The sequence below is a fragment of the Amphiura filiformis genome, chromosome 6, assembly GCF_039555335.1.
Source record: "Amphiura filiformis chromosome 6, Afil_fr2py, whole genome shotgun sequence".
Lineage (NCBI taxonomy): Eukaryota > Metazoa > Echinodermata > Ophiuroidea > Amphilepidida > Amphiuridae > Amphiura > Amphiura filiformis.
In genome coordinates, this window is record NC_092633.1 from 45,457,434 (window position 1) to 45,473,367 (window position 15,934).

Consider the following 15,934-nt stretch of genomic DNA (forward strand, 5'->3'; position numbering starts at 1 on the left):
ATTAAACCAGTTCTCCTTTGTGTCAGCTTTCTTTGAATGGTTTGATTAGGTGAAAGGAACAACATGTATGTAGCAGTGGTTTGTGTACTATATGAATTCATATATTGTTTTTACAGTAAACTGGTCAAGCCTCCAAGACTGTCGCCGTCAGCAAATTAAAACAGCCCGAAGTCACGCCGGCCGAGTGACTGGATCAATGTTTATAGTCCGTGTTAGGTAGTAGGGTGAGAGTTTGCTTGAGTAGGTTAGCTAGGCTGTATAAGCAATTTAAGAAATTAAATTTTGGTCTCACAGCTCTAGACAAATTCTAAATATAGATCTCGTATTGGTATATAGTAACAGGTTATTTGACGGCAAGGGTTATGGCATTTTATATACGTCTGTGCATTATGCATTCAGATGAAGTACTACATTGAGTAAACATGGAAATCAAGCAGAATTGTAGTTTTGAAATCATTCAACGATAAATAAAATGTACCATACATTAAAATGCTGTTGTGTAATGTTAAGGAGGTGTAGCACTGCCACTATGTACATTTTTATAGCTTGTAAATTAACCTGCATACAAATTTGCTGAATGAGAAAGGGGCTCACAATTTAATTATCTGCCCGGCAGGGGAGAGGGAGGGCAAGCTCCGGTGGAAGGAGGAGACAAGAGATTTTAGCAAGTCAAAAGGAGGGAGGGGGGGAAGATTTTTGGAAAACAATCATAGGGTACCTTCAACAACCTTGCTCAGAAAAGGCTTAGGAAAAATTCAGCAACTCAAGGCAAGTAGTTATTGTTTTATTGATCAAATATTGGTTTTCCCTCATTTTTGACTATAACTCCACAACTGTTGTCTGTGTTGAAATAAAATTTCCAGTGCAGAAGTTGTAGTCCTTGCCCCTATAATATACATATCTTACTTGTCACCAATGCACTATAATTTTAGAGAAAAATGCAAAAATAGGCACAAAATTGGCCAGGGGTGTAGTACCCCCTTATTTGCTCATATATTTGGAACTGGTTGTTCAATTTCAATAGGATTTTCTGCAAAATGCAGCTTTGTGCATTTTTTTTACTACCCTATAAGAAACTGAAAATGTAATATTTCCGAGTTCCAACTGATTTTGCTTGATCGCATCACATATATGATGTCTAAATCATCTAACAAAAAACCTTAACAAAGAAATGCACTATGTACTTAACATGAAATTAAAGTTAACCAAATTTTAAAGAGAACAATTATGAAAAACATATACAACATTGATGGAAAATGCTAACATAGAAATGCACTGGACTATAATAAACATATAATGAAAGTTAACCAAATTTGACATGGAACAATATGAAAAATATTTGCAGTAATGAATGGCAAATGCTATGCACTCTTCTGAAATCAATACTAACTTGGTCAAACTAAATTTAGGGTAGCTCAGGCGAAATAGGTGATAGACTTGAGAGTTGCAATTATACTCGAGTGAAAATTCACTCTTTAGAGTGAATTTTCACTCTTACAAAGATTCACTCTTACAAAGAGTGACTCTAGGGACCAGTCCTTGAAGAGTGAAAATCACTCTTTGTAAAGGGTGAAAATATTTCACTCTCAAAAGAGTGTTTTCTCACTCTTAAAAAGACTGAAACCCACTCTCAAAAGAGTGGAAATGAAATGACTCTCACTCCAAAACAGTGGTAATTCACTCTTAATTGAGTGAAAACTATAATCAATCTTTTTGAGTAAATTATATTACTCTCTTGTCACTCGAATAGGAGCCAATTTTACTGGATAGGAGTGAAAATCAGTTCACTCTTGACAGGGAGTGAAAATTTCACTCTTTTACATTTAGGAAGTATTTGCTTTTGCAGAGGAATGATACCTGGTGTACAGGTTGGAATAAAATCATGTTCCTATTGTAGTATTTTTAAATGATAAACTTCATTATATCATTACCTCATCTAAAGATTCCAGCCATCTGATTGGTTAAAAGCGTGGGCATAGTTTTGACTATGCCCACAAAAGTAACTATTCCCCGGGCATAGTTCTGTGTGTGCGTTGTTCCCGCGTAAAATGATATTACGCGACGCGTTTAATGTTGTTGCTTGCGCTACAATTATGTGGAAATCGCTGATTGTAATCTTTGCCGCTTGCATTGAAACTATTAATTTATCTTCACAAAATCGATGCTTTTAACCAAACAGATGACAAGAATCTTAAGATTTGGTATATAAAACAAAATAATATTGACTACTTTATTTTGCAATTTAGATTTAATGTCATTAAAATATAGCTTTTGTTTTAAGCACTTGGATACTTTTTGGGTGGCACAGTATACATATTAGTTGTTTCCTTACATTTTGTAAGAGAAGCTCTGGCACCAGAGTTATGTATGCAACATATCAAGTGACTTACATTGAAAAAGGTCTTCTTAGAATTTCAAGCAACTATTAATGTGCCGTAAGTGTTAGAGCGTCATTTTGAGCAATACTCCATGTGTATTTTCTTTGATGCACATCTCCACTAGTCCGGAAACATGCATTCATTTTATGTATCACGTGACCTATTATTGATGTTTGAGCTGGTACAACATGGTACATCAGATGTATATCTTCAAATAAACTCTTTAATGCATAGAACAGCAAACCAATATATTATTTTTAGTTAAAAGGGAAATGTATTTAAAAATAGGAACAGTTTAAGGAAAGAAAATGTGCCATTCACTTTAGCGTCAGTTATTTTGATTCTTCTGGATGACTGGTTTAGTATTCAAACCAATTAGACTAGGATATGTTAGGAAGATGCCATGGATGCAGCGGTACGTGCAGCATACAATTTGACTAACTAATTCAGCATTCTCAATCAGCGGAGGGAGACCTACATTAAAGCTTATTATGGCATTTACCCAGGCACAGATGGAGGCCGATGGGAAAAATACAACTTGGGATTTATAGTCGGTTAAGTAAAGTTCAGCTATAATCATAACATACAATGTGGCTCTTTTTTACTTGCATATTGTATACAGAATGCAGTAATGCTCACTTATATGGCTAGTGTTAAGTAGAGGATGACATTAGGTATGCTGTCAGTCTTGCCGGCCGACATTGTTTTAAATTGTATTAATGGACAGGTGGAGGGTATGTTTGTGTCAGATGTAGACTTAATTCTATGTCAAATTAGATTTCATGTCTGTGTTTACAGAAATTGTGCCTTAATGTAAAGAAAATAAGACTGCAGTGTATTGCAGTCTTCTGTAATAGTATCAACTGCATGACAAATAGACATTATGTGGTATAAATAATAAATAAATAAATGTAGATATTTATATAGCGCTTTATGCCGTAAACAGCCTCAAAGCACTTTACATTTATTCTGCCGTCATTAGAATATGTCGGAACCACGTTTGCAGCCTACAAGTGGCGAGGGTCCATCAGTACAACGACTGTGACTACCCCTAACAGCTTCCCATTGCACCTCGGTGGGGTGAGGCAAGCGAGGCAAAGTGTCTTGCCAAAGGGCGCAACATGGTGGTGACACGGGGAATCGAACCCATGCACGTCGAGCAAGCTCTCGGGCCGTAACCACTGAGCCACCGTACCCTACAGTATGATCAACCAAAATCAGTTGGAAGTCGGAAGGCATATTGAATTTTCAGTTTTTTGCATGATTGTATAAAACATTTGCAAAGCTACATTTTGCAGAAAACCCCATTGATATTGAATATTTAGTTCCAAAGATATGAACAGTTGAAGTGTTTTAAAACAATATGCAACACAAGAAATTATTGTCTTTGTTTGGCTATATCTGATTTTGCTTGATCACATATATTACCAGAAGTAATCAGTTGGGTAAATTATCAAATTATTGCTATAAAATGTATATTGAACCAAAGTGTTAGTGTGAGCAAATCATACATTGTTGCTTTAATTAATACCATAATTAATACCAATATTGAGGGCGAGTTAGCGCAGCGGTAGTTCCCTCGCTTTGCACCACTGAGGTCCCGGGTTCAAGCCCCGGCGCGGCCCTTTTTGTTTTCTGTGTAAAAAATAGATTTGGGAAATATTGCTAGCAACCAATCACACCAGCACAAAATCATGCGGCGACCAGCATCTGCGTAAATTGTTTGAACGCGTTACGCGATCATTGTACAGCATACTTTTAGCTACTTCACGAGATGCGGTCATACTTGTTCAATAACCTGCATTTGCATCTGCGTATTTAAAAGTTATTATCTGTGATTGGATTAAACATATCGTCACTGGGCGGGAAAACCTCATATGTACTTTTGGCCCTTGAAAATGGATGAAGCCTTGTAGGTGTAGACTTTATATTGAAGAGGTTGCTTCATCCATGTTCAAGGGCCAAAAGTACATGCAGAAAACACCTCATTTACTTTTGGCCCTTGAACATGGATAAAGCCTTGTAGGTGTAGACTTTATATTGAATGGTTTGCTTCATCCATGTTCAGGGGCAAAAAGTACATACGATATATCGCATATATTCATGAGGTTATGAATTCTCTTCGTTGAACTTGTGACACTGATATATAATGACATGACAATATAGGTTAACTAGTAATTATTATCAAAATAAATGTATATAGGTCACCCATCTAGTGTGTCTATCTAATGGTGTCATCAATATCTAATTTGCTATAATGAGTCGACATCAAAATACCATGGCTTGCTATTAATATCAACTTCCCTTGTAATCTAAAACACTTAAACTTTAATGGTAGCATTCTACAAGCTTGCCATACCAGGAGAGGGTTTCTCAAATTTAAGGGGGTACTACACCCCTGTCCAATTTTGTGCCTATTTTTGCATTTTTCTCAAAAATTATAGCACATTGGTGACAAGTAAGATCTGTATATTATAGGGGCAAGGACTACAACTACTGCACTGGAAATTTTGTTTCAGTACAGACAACAGTTGTGGAGTTGTGGAGGCTATGGTGCATGATTCTCAAGTAGCCCACTTTTTAAGAACTCAAAAAGAAAAAAAATCACCCAATATCGGATATTTGGCTTTTTACCCAAATTTAGAACATAAATCACCCTATTGGGCAAAAAAGCATTTGACTTAAAAAACTTTCGGTACTTATTGGGATTAAGTTACTCGCTGATCAATACATGGTCACACAACCCATTGTTATTGCAATAGAGGTTATCCACTTCACTCATGTGTGACTTCTAACAAAAGGCGCTGGTTATTTCCTAATTCGCAGGCTCAACCGGAAATAAATTATTTCCCATTGCGCCTTTTGTCCTCCTGCAACAAACACATGTTAATATACACATTTAGGGGAGCACGGATCTTCGGCGACGGGCTCATAGCGGACAGAAGCTGGTACAAGAAAATATCATCACTTACCCCATCTCCTCCCGACCTTCAACCCCAGTACCTTTCTCTACATCACTTCTGCACCTCCATTCTGTCTGTCTTAATCACTCATGTCCTAAACCACTCCATCCAAAGCCCATTCTTGTCCTCCGATACATATATACTCTTCACCCAAGTCCAGTCAAGCCGTTTATCCTTTCTTTCTCCATACTCTCTTATGCGTACCTGTAAAAAGATAACTGCCACACCTACATTAACTCATATGCCCATAAGTTCCACCTTCCTATAAACCAATGCTCAACCTAGGAATGAACTCCTAAGGTACCGTTATCTCTTCAAACCTTTATACCTGTAAATTTGGTATGACCGCTGTTGCCGTCTAGAAATCCGTCAGTGACTCACTCACGCTCTTACTCCGGCTATCGAACCTCCCGCCTCATCTGCATCATAAAGCCCCTTACGTCATCGCACACTAGGCTACCAATAGGAAATTCAATTATTTCCTAATTCGCAGGCTCAACCGGAAATAAATTATTTCCCATTGCGCCTTTTGTCCTCCTGCAACAAACACATGTTAATATACACATTTAGGGGAGCACGGATCTTCGGCGACGGGCTCATAGCCTCTATGCTCCCCATGTCAGATACTAAAGAACGGGCAGAATACGTATGTATGTTCTCAATGTAAATTATTATTAAACTATCAATTCATTTCACATCACAATCTTCAGTTTAACCTTTTATACTACTTTCTTAAAGCTACTTTACTTCTCTCATTTATAAGATACATTTTTTGACTATGTTTGCCTGTCCTTTACACTTCAGAAATTTATGCAGGCTTCTACTTACAATCCTAAACTAGAAGATACCTGCAGTTGGTTAGCAAGTTCTTCTTTAACGTACCTATCTTTGGAAACATCTGTTTTCCATCTCCCATGCTTCTTCAGCAATCTATCTGGTACCCCTAGTGCTGCTGCTGCCGACACCCCTCCAGATCTCAGGCTATGCAAGCCATATCTCTTAGGGTCTACTTGAATTTCTTTCAAGGCGAAATGTAAAATTTCTCTACATCTGCTATATGATAACTTCCCTTTCTTTATCTGATATACCTGCTTTGATTTTCTAAAAAGAACAGGTTTAAACAAAAAATCTTCCATAGATAAATCCAACTCTGCAAGGTTAATATACTTCTGCAACATACCAACTGGACAAGTCTCTTTGCCGGATGCAGCCACTACAACCCAAGCCCCTTCCCTGTACTGGTCATTCTTACTTTTGTTTATGAAAAACTTAACATGTGATGTAAATATTTTTACGTCACAAAGCCTGAGGTTAGATAACTCATCGTATCTAAAAAACCCTGCATATGCCACCAATAACATGGCACACATTCTGATATGCATCAAATTTTCACCTTGACCAAATTTATCCACGATTTTAAGAAGCATATCTGCTGTGATAGGTTCCTTTTGAACCACTGGCTTGGCTAAAATCCTTTTCAGCCCGTCTATAAGTAATTTCACAAACTTCATGTCACATGGATTGTTATCCACCTGTGGTGAACAGTCAAAGTGCCACTTGATAGCATAATAGCTCGACTCAATTGAAGAGTACGGAACATTATTGTTGTACAAATGCACAAAGTACCTTGCTAATTCTTCATGGCTAGCAGGGAGGGGACGCAGCCCTTTGCCTCTACACCAGTCTTCCCATAATTTAAACGCTCTCTTGTATTTTGCAACCGTACTGTTGGCCCTTGAGGAGTCCAAAATTTTCTTCAAAACACCATTATATTCTGCTTCCCTGCACAATGTAAACAAAAAACAAAATGTTATATATCTTCTCTGTCGCACAGGAAAACAATTTGCAATTATGTTAATTAGCACTATACAATCTCAAATTTCCTTATGTCTCCATCTCCAGTGAGATTTGACATACTTCTTGGGTTTACCCAGTGGATTTACAACTCCAAGAACTCACACATACAATGCCACAGTTACTTCTCTGGTTCTATCCTTACACATAGAACATGACTTTTCATATTCTGAGATCCGAACAATGACTTATGATTCCGACCTTGCACAAAAATATGGGAAGGATCCGAAAATCTTATCACCTGTGCAACTATGCCTGCCCAACAGCTATTATGACTGAATAACAAAGGCCAAAATGGTGCTGAAGGCCAGTCTGGTATTACGAAGCGTCCCATATGCCTTTACAAACTTTCAAATGCTTGATTACTTTAGGCACTAAATGAATTGGAGGAACAATCCAATTGTTCTCCCCATCCCAACTGATCGAAAAAGCATCCACATGATTCGAACCTGTACACCAAAATTTGGAATTAAATCTCTCTAACTTAGCATTGAAGTTATCGGCAAACCGATCAATTGTGTGAGGACCCCACACCTTGTCCATGAACTGGAAAAATTCCTTACTTACACCCCAGTCATCGAAATCGATTTCTCTACTCAGCTGATCAGCCTGTGCATTATTCTCTCTTGGAACCCACTGGACTTCCAAATTGATGTTATTCTTTTTACACAGTCTGAAAATCTCAAGGCTTAAGTTTTGCAACTCTAGATTCATACTGCCCTTATTCACTATAGCCACTACACCTCTATTATCTGTGAACAATTTAACTGAATTGTCCTTAATCCTGGGCAGGAAGGCTTCTAAAGCCAACAGCACTCCTTTCATTTCTCTCCAAGTGGAGCTTTTACCTGTATCAACCAAATCCCATGTTTGGCTAAATCTAAGCAGTCCACACTGAGCGCCACACCCACTGCCACTTGCATCTGTATGCATAACAACCTGTGGTAAAGCATATTTCAACAAATATCTGTTATTTAACAAAACAGTGTTATTCTTCCAAAAGAATATCTCATCAATTGCACTACTGTCTGAAGGAATTTTGAATACCTTATCCCAATGAAACTGTTTTGTAACTTCATGGTACAGAAACCTTGATTTCAGCTGACTAATAGGACCCACAACAGGAAAAAGGGGATATGATTTTACCAGCTAAGGAGGCCAAAACTCTAGCAGTAACATATGGCATGGATCTTAATACAGGATCAATACAGCCCAAAATATCAGACACTCTACTTTCTGTTACCGCAATTGAACCTTGCTTCGCATCCCATGTCAAGCCCAACCAATCTATTTGCTGAGTAGGCTTCCAATTGGATTTTTCCTTATTTGGGACCAACCCTGCGGCTAGCAAGTCATTCTTAACCACTTCTGAAGCAATCGCACATTCCTCCACCGTGATTCGCTCTCACCCACCCATCATCTAAATATAATACCATACAAATTCCTTTCGCTCTCCAATGCTTAACCAATGGTCTCAAACTTTTGTATAGATGTACTGGCGCGGTTGCCAGACCGAAGGGGAGTACGGTAGAGGAGAAGTATCTAGTGCTGCCTTGAAAATCCCAACTAAAACTCAAATACTCTGTATGCTCGGCAAAAATATTCATATGGTGGTACCCCGACTTAAGGTCAAAGGAGCACATGTAATCTCCTTTCTGAAAAAACTCAAGTGCCACCCTCCAATCTTCAAATGACACCTTATCTTTCCACAAAAATTTATTCACATAACGTAAGTCCAAAATCAACCTCTTTTTGCCGGAGTTCTGAATTGAAACAGAAAGTGGATTAATAACGTAAGGCATATTGAATCTCTCAATTATCAACCCATTGTCCAAAAGTTCATTCACTGCTGTAAGGACAAAATCTGCATGCTTTAATGCAGATTTATTATTCTTCAAGAAAACCGGTGTTGGTGTCGAAATAAATGGCAATTTATATCCGTCAGATACAATGCCTAATACTTCAGGGTTAGCACCTATTGAAACCCAAAATTCATACGCAGCTTTCATTCTGTCTTTCACAATAGGTTGCGAGTTTCCTTGTTCATATTCGTAAAAATTATTCTTATAGAATAAGTTAGAATCGTACCGCTCACTCTGTCCTCTACTTGTCTTGAACAACTTGCATTCGACATACTTGACGCAGGCTATTTCCTCTCCTTCCCTGCTGGATTTCGGATTACCTATGGCAAAAATGTTTACATCGTAATCATTATCATATTATTATTACATTCATTATAGGTTCAGGCCTTGCATCCGAGGAATTTTCATATTATGAACTGTATCGCTTATCTCATTCATGCCTGTACACTCGAACACATGCTTCTTATATTTAAAAAAGGATGTACCTAAGCTTTCCGCTTGCGTGTATATCCATGTCATACATGAGCACCTTGATCGATATGCTTTCTCTATACGCACGTAGAGATACAGATATGCCAATTGTCATGAATATCCTACCTAACCAAATGCAACACTGTGTGCACCCAGCCTTGACACCAGCACAAAATTATGTTATGCAGCTTATCTTTATTGGCCAATATTCACTCTGCACTCCCACATACCTTTATTATCCATATCCAACACCCGGCTTCTCCCACAGAATCAACACTACCACTGCTGATGGGCGCTGCCATCTTTGCTGCCTTGTTGTGACTGTGTGTTTCCACTATTACACTCTCTTCTCCAGTGACCCATTTTGCCGCAGCCAAAGCACCTGTCAGAGGGGCCTGGTCGTCTTCCGTAACTCGTGAAGCCAAACTGATGACTCTGGTATTTATTCTGTGGGTAAGAGCCTCGAAAAAAGCTATTGCTATCAGAAGCACTAGTATTACTAGCATCAGCTGCCCATCTCTTGCCCTGAAACGCCTTACCCGCTCTTTGCTTCCCTGAACTTTGCCTCTTGCGCTTGGTTGCCGCTCTGGCTTGCGCACTTCTGATGCGTTTTTCATCGTCGCTATCAGACGCCAGTTCCTCTTCCACGTACTCATCAATCACCCTCCACCCTTCGCTTGATTTGTCGGCCAGGCGAATGTATTTATTTCTTTTCTTAACGTCAGCTATTGCTTTTTGAACTGCGCCTCGAGCCACCGCCTCTTTTCCTTCTGTAATATAGCCTTCTAATTTGACTAGGTGTTCCAATAATTGGGAATTAAACTCAAATTGTAGGCGATTCCCTCTATATTTGAATTGCAGCTGAGCAGCTTTCTTCACTTGCTCGCGGCACTCTCTATTGCCTTCTCACTCACCTCCTTCTGCTCTTCTAACTTTCTGTCAATATACCCCTGTACACCTCCTATAGCGCCAGACACTATCGCTGAAATGTCCTTTGCCGTTAAAACAGCGCTAGCTTGTCCAGTAGCTGATGTTGATTGTTCCCCAGTAGACATTTTACTAGCATGTAGGCCTATGTAATACTACACTCAATGCCACACCCAATTCGATATATAGCAGAGCCAAATTTGGTATGACCGCTGTTGCCGCCTAGAAATCCGTCAGTGACTCACTCACGCTCTTACTCCGCCATCGAACCTCCCGCCTCATCTGCATCATAAAGCCCCTTACGTCATCGCACACTAGGCTACCAATAGGAAATTCAATTCCCGTAGTATTCCTCATTCAAACCAATTCAATGTATGACCTCGGAGCTACCGGCATGACTTTGGTGGGTTAATTTGAAACAGTTATGGTTGCACATTCAGGTACTTCTTTTGAAAGTCCTAAACAAGGTATTAGCAGTCGCTGATAGGATATGCAGCTTATAGAACACGGATAACCTCTATTGGGAGCTTCAGAGTCTTAAAATGTGGTTAAATTGAAAGGAAAATAATTATGTAAAATTACTGCTGTGGTCTGACACTTGGAAAATAAGTCCAATTTTAGGCAAGTAGCAGCATGGGGTACCTAAATTGGTACCTAAGGCTTATCATAAGATGTCCTCTTCTGTATTTTGTCCCACTGTAATTAGTTTTCTTGATTTCCTTTGAAGATGTACATTGCCAGAAGAAGGAAATGAGTTTATTCATTGAAAATGGGTTAACTTCAAAATCCTTTCAGCCATAGTATCATTCAAAAACCAAACATTGTATGCCTTCAGTAACGTCATGCTTTTGTCCAACTTGCTTTTCATCTCCATACCTATTATCATTATTATCATTTTTTGTATCACAGGAAATGTCAGCAAGATCGACATTGGAAAGCGACAAGTTGAATTTAATGACCGACATATCCAACCTAAGAATAAAGTACACCGGGGCAGAGAATGATATTGCTTCACTCAAGGAACGAGCCATTCATGCCGAGGTAAGCACTAAATCTATGTCGGAAAGTGAAGTCACCTTTCTGCTTGTATTAGGCCAAAAAAAAAAAAAAGGTTCGTCTCAAAGCTGACGCAGCGTTTGTAAAATCCCACGATTTGACAAAAGACAAATGCGGAAATTTTTTTATTTCAAAAATTTTTTTTATAGTTTTTCCAGAAAAAATCGGCGAGAGTCAGACTTTTTTCTCAAAATTTTCTCGCCGTGATTCTAAACCATCTATCTCGCTTTTTAAGAAAGTTTCCAAGCAGTGCACTTAGTACTATAAAAATGTTGCTTTATGCCATATTAAAAGTTAGCGAATTCAATAAAATGCAGTTCCAATATCGCCAAAGTGCAGAATTCAACAGCATTGCAAGCACATGGATGAGTGTAAAAACTCAATAAAACTGACATTTCATTTCAAATGAGTTCAAGTTTAGGCCAAATATCATTATATTAATCGAATTAGTGGAATATTTTGACTATAAAACATAATTCATGGTCAAATTTTTGTCACTTTTCTTCGACTCACGCCGGGCCGGCAGTTCAGTGAGTTGTTCACAAATTACATGACAATCTAAACTGACCTAATCTGATCAACAGAGGGCCAGGTAGGCAATATATATATATATATTTTTTTAAAATTATTATTTTCGTATTTTCGGGCCTACAAAATACCATGAAAAAAGTCGAATAAAAAAAAAAAAAAAAAAAAAAATCGATTTCGCATTTGTTTTTAAATTTCTCGTCAGCTTTGAGACAAACCTTTTTTTTTTTTTTTTTTGGCCTTATAGTGTTTTGGGCCTAATGCTGTCAGTGATGCAACATGTTACGGCAACTGTTTTGCACATGATCTATGCGTTATCTTTTAATGCGTGGTGTAAGTAACTCAGCGTTTTTAGTGAACCCTAACGATTGAAGCTACGTACAATGAATTCACTCTGATGACTTCACTTGGCAAAATGCACTATAATTTAATGTAAGAAGAAGAACCTACTTTTTAGTAGATGAACATTATAGAAAGGTGTGTTGCACTAGGATCCTTAACATGCTCATCTATCAGGGCGTAGTTCTTTAGCCCCAATACAGTTGCACATTCATTGAATGACCTTTGAAAAATTCGGGTACAAAAACTCATACTCCGCAACAGTGAGGTCAAATTTTGTTCTATTATTGTTTCATTGAGGTTATTGAACTATGGCATTGGGATGAGGTTATTGTGGTCCATAGTGTTGCATGCATGACTTAATGTTTCAATCAATCACAGACGCTTAACCCTGTCCATGCGGGTGTCAACTGCAGACGACAAGTTACAAATTAAAAAAAAATAGTACTAATTTCAGAATTGTTCATTTTCTTGGCAAAGCTACACCTCCGTGGAAAGGTAGGCCTGTGCGCATGTCTGGCACCCGAGGGGTCGGTGGTTCAAAACCGCACTCAAGAAAAAAAAAAGTTTTCTTCTTTCTTTCTTCCTTCCTTCATTCTTCCCTCTCCCCCTACCAAAAAGCAGCCAGGGCATATAGGGTTAATGATATAATGCATTGCAGGACTTGCAGATAATGTCTGCAGCTGCAAAGCTCAAATAAGGCAATGACATTGTACCATGTGAATTCGACAGGATTTGCCTGGTAGAAACAAGCCTATCATCACTGGTTTGTACAGTGTAGCATCAATAGAATGATCTGCTTTTGACCCCCAATTAATGACAAATACACAGCACATGATGGTTACTAAAAAAGCAAGCTGTTGCTTAGATTAGTAATAGTTGCATCTTCCACCTAGTCATTGAGTGCAATTGAGTTACAGTCCTGACAGGAATAGGCAATTTTGTATGTAAGGGTCGGTCAAGCCAGGCTTAAACCAAGTTAACAAGGTAATAAATGTAATTAGGCTTGTATATTCGTGTTAAGAGTACGCATCATATCCTTGGAAGCAAACTAAATCAAATGAGTCATCAATGCATCCATTCACGTATCTCAGCACAGGGCAACAATTTTTCTTAGGTTTTCCTAAGAAATATGAGGAGAGTAAAGAGTGTGACAAAGTACTGTACAGACTCTGTGGTCATCATCAGGGAGAAACAAAATGAAATTTAACCCTTTTAGAATGAGCTTCTTGTATGCTTAGACAGTGATTGTGCAATATAAACACAGGTGCTCATGTTTATATACCCTAATTTGATTTGGTAGATCATCATAGTATATAATTTTTTGATCAATATTCATCCATAACAGCATTAAAGCATTTCAAGAATGTCTGTTCAGGGAAATTGCCCAAACTGTGAACCGTACTCAATGTGCTCGCAGGCACACAAAAATTTACATTGATACGCGATGATATAGAAGCACACTGGTTGAGCCATCTAACTATTGTCTTAATGTTATTAATATTGATTAGTATAGATTGTAGAATCACTTGACTGCTCAAGTTACCAAAGTCGTCCTTTTATTCATGAGGGGTGTCCTTCTGTCTATCTGTCTGAAGAGTGAAGATTCATATCAAGTTCATTGACCTATAAAGCCAAGGTGATGGCTTTAAATTACATTATTGTGACAGGCCCGTGCATGCCTATATTAAATACTGAGTGATGTATGTAGTCGGTGATGTGATGAAAGAAAAATATATATAGAAGTCAGCTGTCTTTTCTGCAAAAAGCGACAGTTCCTTGACTAATTACTCAACCACTCTTCAGCGATTTGTCACAAAAACTACTCTATTTCAAACTCATGCAAAATGCTTTTGAACCATTGAAGGATGAATTGTTATAATTACATTACAAGCAAAAACAATGATACAAGTAATTAATATAATGTTAATAATTAGCTAGGCTCTCTCGACAGTAATTCATAGTAAGTTGCAGTATTTCTATTTAGCATGACAAAAGCTTGACCACTCGCACAGGGACCGGATACACCGCGGTACTATGATAACTGATGGTGTACCAGTTCATAGACAGCCCTCGAATTAAGGATCTGAAGGGGCACGGCAACTTTTTTAGGGCAAGTTGATAATTGCCTTGGATTTCACTGAAAAGGCAAGGCAGCACGGCAGTTTGTAATATTTCAAGAGGGCATCATGGTAACTGTTGAAAATTTGAGAAGGGCACCAAGACAATTTCTCAAAAGTGAAGAAAACACACACAAACATAGATAGATGATTTTATAATGAAGGGGCAGGGCTGGGGCACCGACGGCAACTTCATTAGTGGGCACGGCAAGTGACTGCCTTGGGTAAAGGACATATATTTTGAGGGCATTACGGCAGTGGGGATGGGCACCCACGGCAAAATGCCATGGGTGCCGTGGGTTAATTCTAGGGCTGTTCATAGAAATACTATAACTTAATTTAGTGTCTTTATTTTTTTTTTCATTTAAATCCCAGTCTTTGCTCTGTCTTTACATTTGTGTTCCATTTTCTTATTTTAATTTTTTTAAACTCTGGTATCTATCCTTTGATATTGATTCACATTTTTTGTCCTTTAGAAATTGTTCAATATACAGTAAGCCAAAAAATTAAGGTACCAGTTATGTTCACCTCCTGTATATCCTAAACAAAGACATATATATGTCATAATTGGAACCAGCAGCCAATAGCTGCGTCTTTTAGCTCAAATTTAAGACCTCATTCGTTGAAATTGTTCAAGAAATAAAGACACAGCGCTCCCAAAACCCAAGGAAGATACCAATGTAAAAGTTGTAGTTTCATCATCATCAGTCGGCTGCGGAGCAGGCGACTACAAGCTTTCTCCAACTAATGCGATCTTGGGCAAGCGAAACAATTTTGTTTGGCTGCAGCATCCTTCAGTATCTCCCAGGAGGTGCTGGACATACTGTAAGTACAGTGTGCGCGTCGTCCCGGTTTCCTCTTCCCATGTGGTGGAATATAAAGCGCATATTCTTTCACAGGCTCGCCATCTTCAAGACGCAGTATATGGCCGAGATATTTGAGTTGATGAATCTTGACTCTGGCAACCAGTGGAGTGGTGTTGGTCAGGTTGTAGATGGTTTCGTTTGGAATCCGATCCACACGCTTGATGTTTAACATGACTCTGTAGCAAGATGTTGCAAATACATTGATCTTGTTTTCCATGTCCTTGGTAATTACCCATGACTCGCACCCGTACAGAAAGACAGTAACACACGTTGTCTGAAACAGCTTGATTTTTGTTTCGATTGGCAGGACGGGCTTCTCCAAAGGCGTTCCAGTTTCCAGAAAGCTGCCCAGGCTAGTGCTTTTCTTCTTTTAGGTCTCCAACACTAGAGCCCATCTTGAACCCAAATACCTGAAGTCTGTGACATGGTTGATGGTACTACCATAGACTTCAAGTGCTGGTTGGGCGTTACAGTTTGCAGTCATATATTCTGTCTTAGGTGCGCTGATTAGAAGGCCTAGATCTGCTGCTGCAGTTGCAGTCCTAGTAAGCTGTGACTGGGCCCGGTCTA

At 38.6% G+C, this 15,934-nt stretch overlaps 1 protein-coding gene and 1 long non-coding RNA gene across 2 annotated transcripts in view; one reads left to right on the forward strand and one right to left on the reverse strand.

The window, feature by feature from the left end:
• The window catches only part of LOC140155486 (liprin-beta-1-like), a 167,218-nt gene that overhangs the window by 87,972 nt on the left and 63,312 nt on the right, over positions 1–15,934 (forward strand). The window contains 1 exon segment of the mRNA XM_072178353.1: positions 11,365–11,496. Within this exon segment, the coding sequence (XP_072034454.1) occupies positions 11,365–11,496 (132 nt within the window).
• LOC140155487 (uncharacterized) lies at positions 6,349–8,280 on the reverse strand. The gene is made up of 2 exons (XR_011859389.1): positions 8,044–8,280; positions 6,349–7,123 (listed from the first exon to the last, which is right to left on the reverse strand). It is a non-coding gene; the product is annotated as an uncharacterized lncRNA (long non-coding RNA).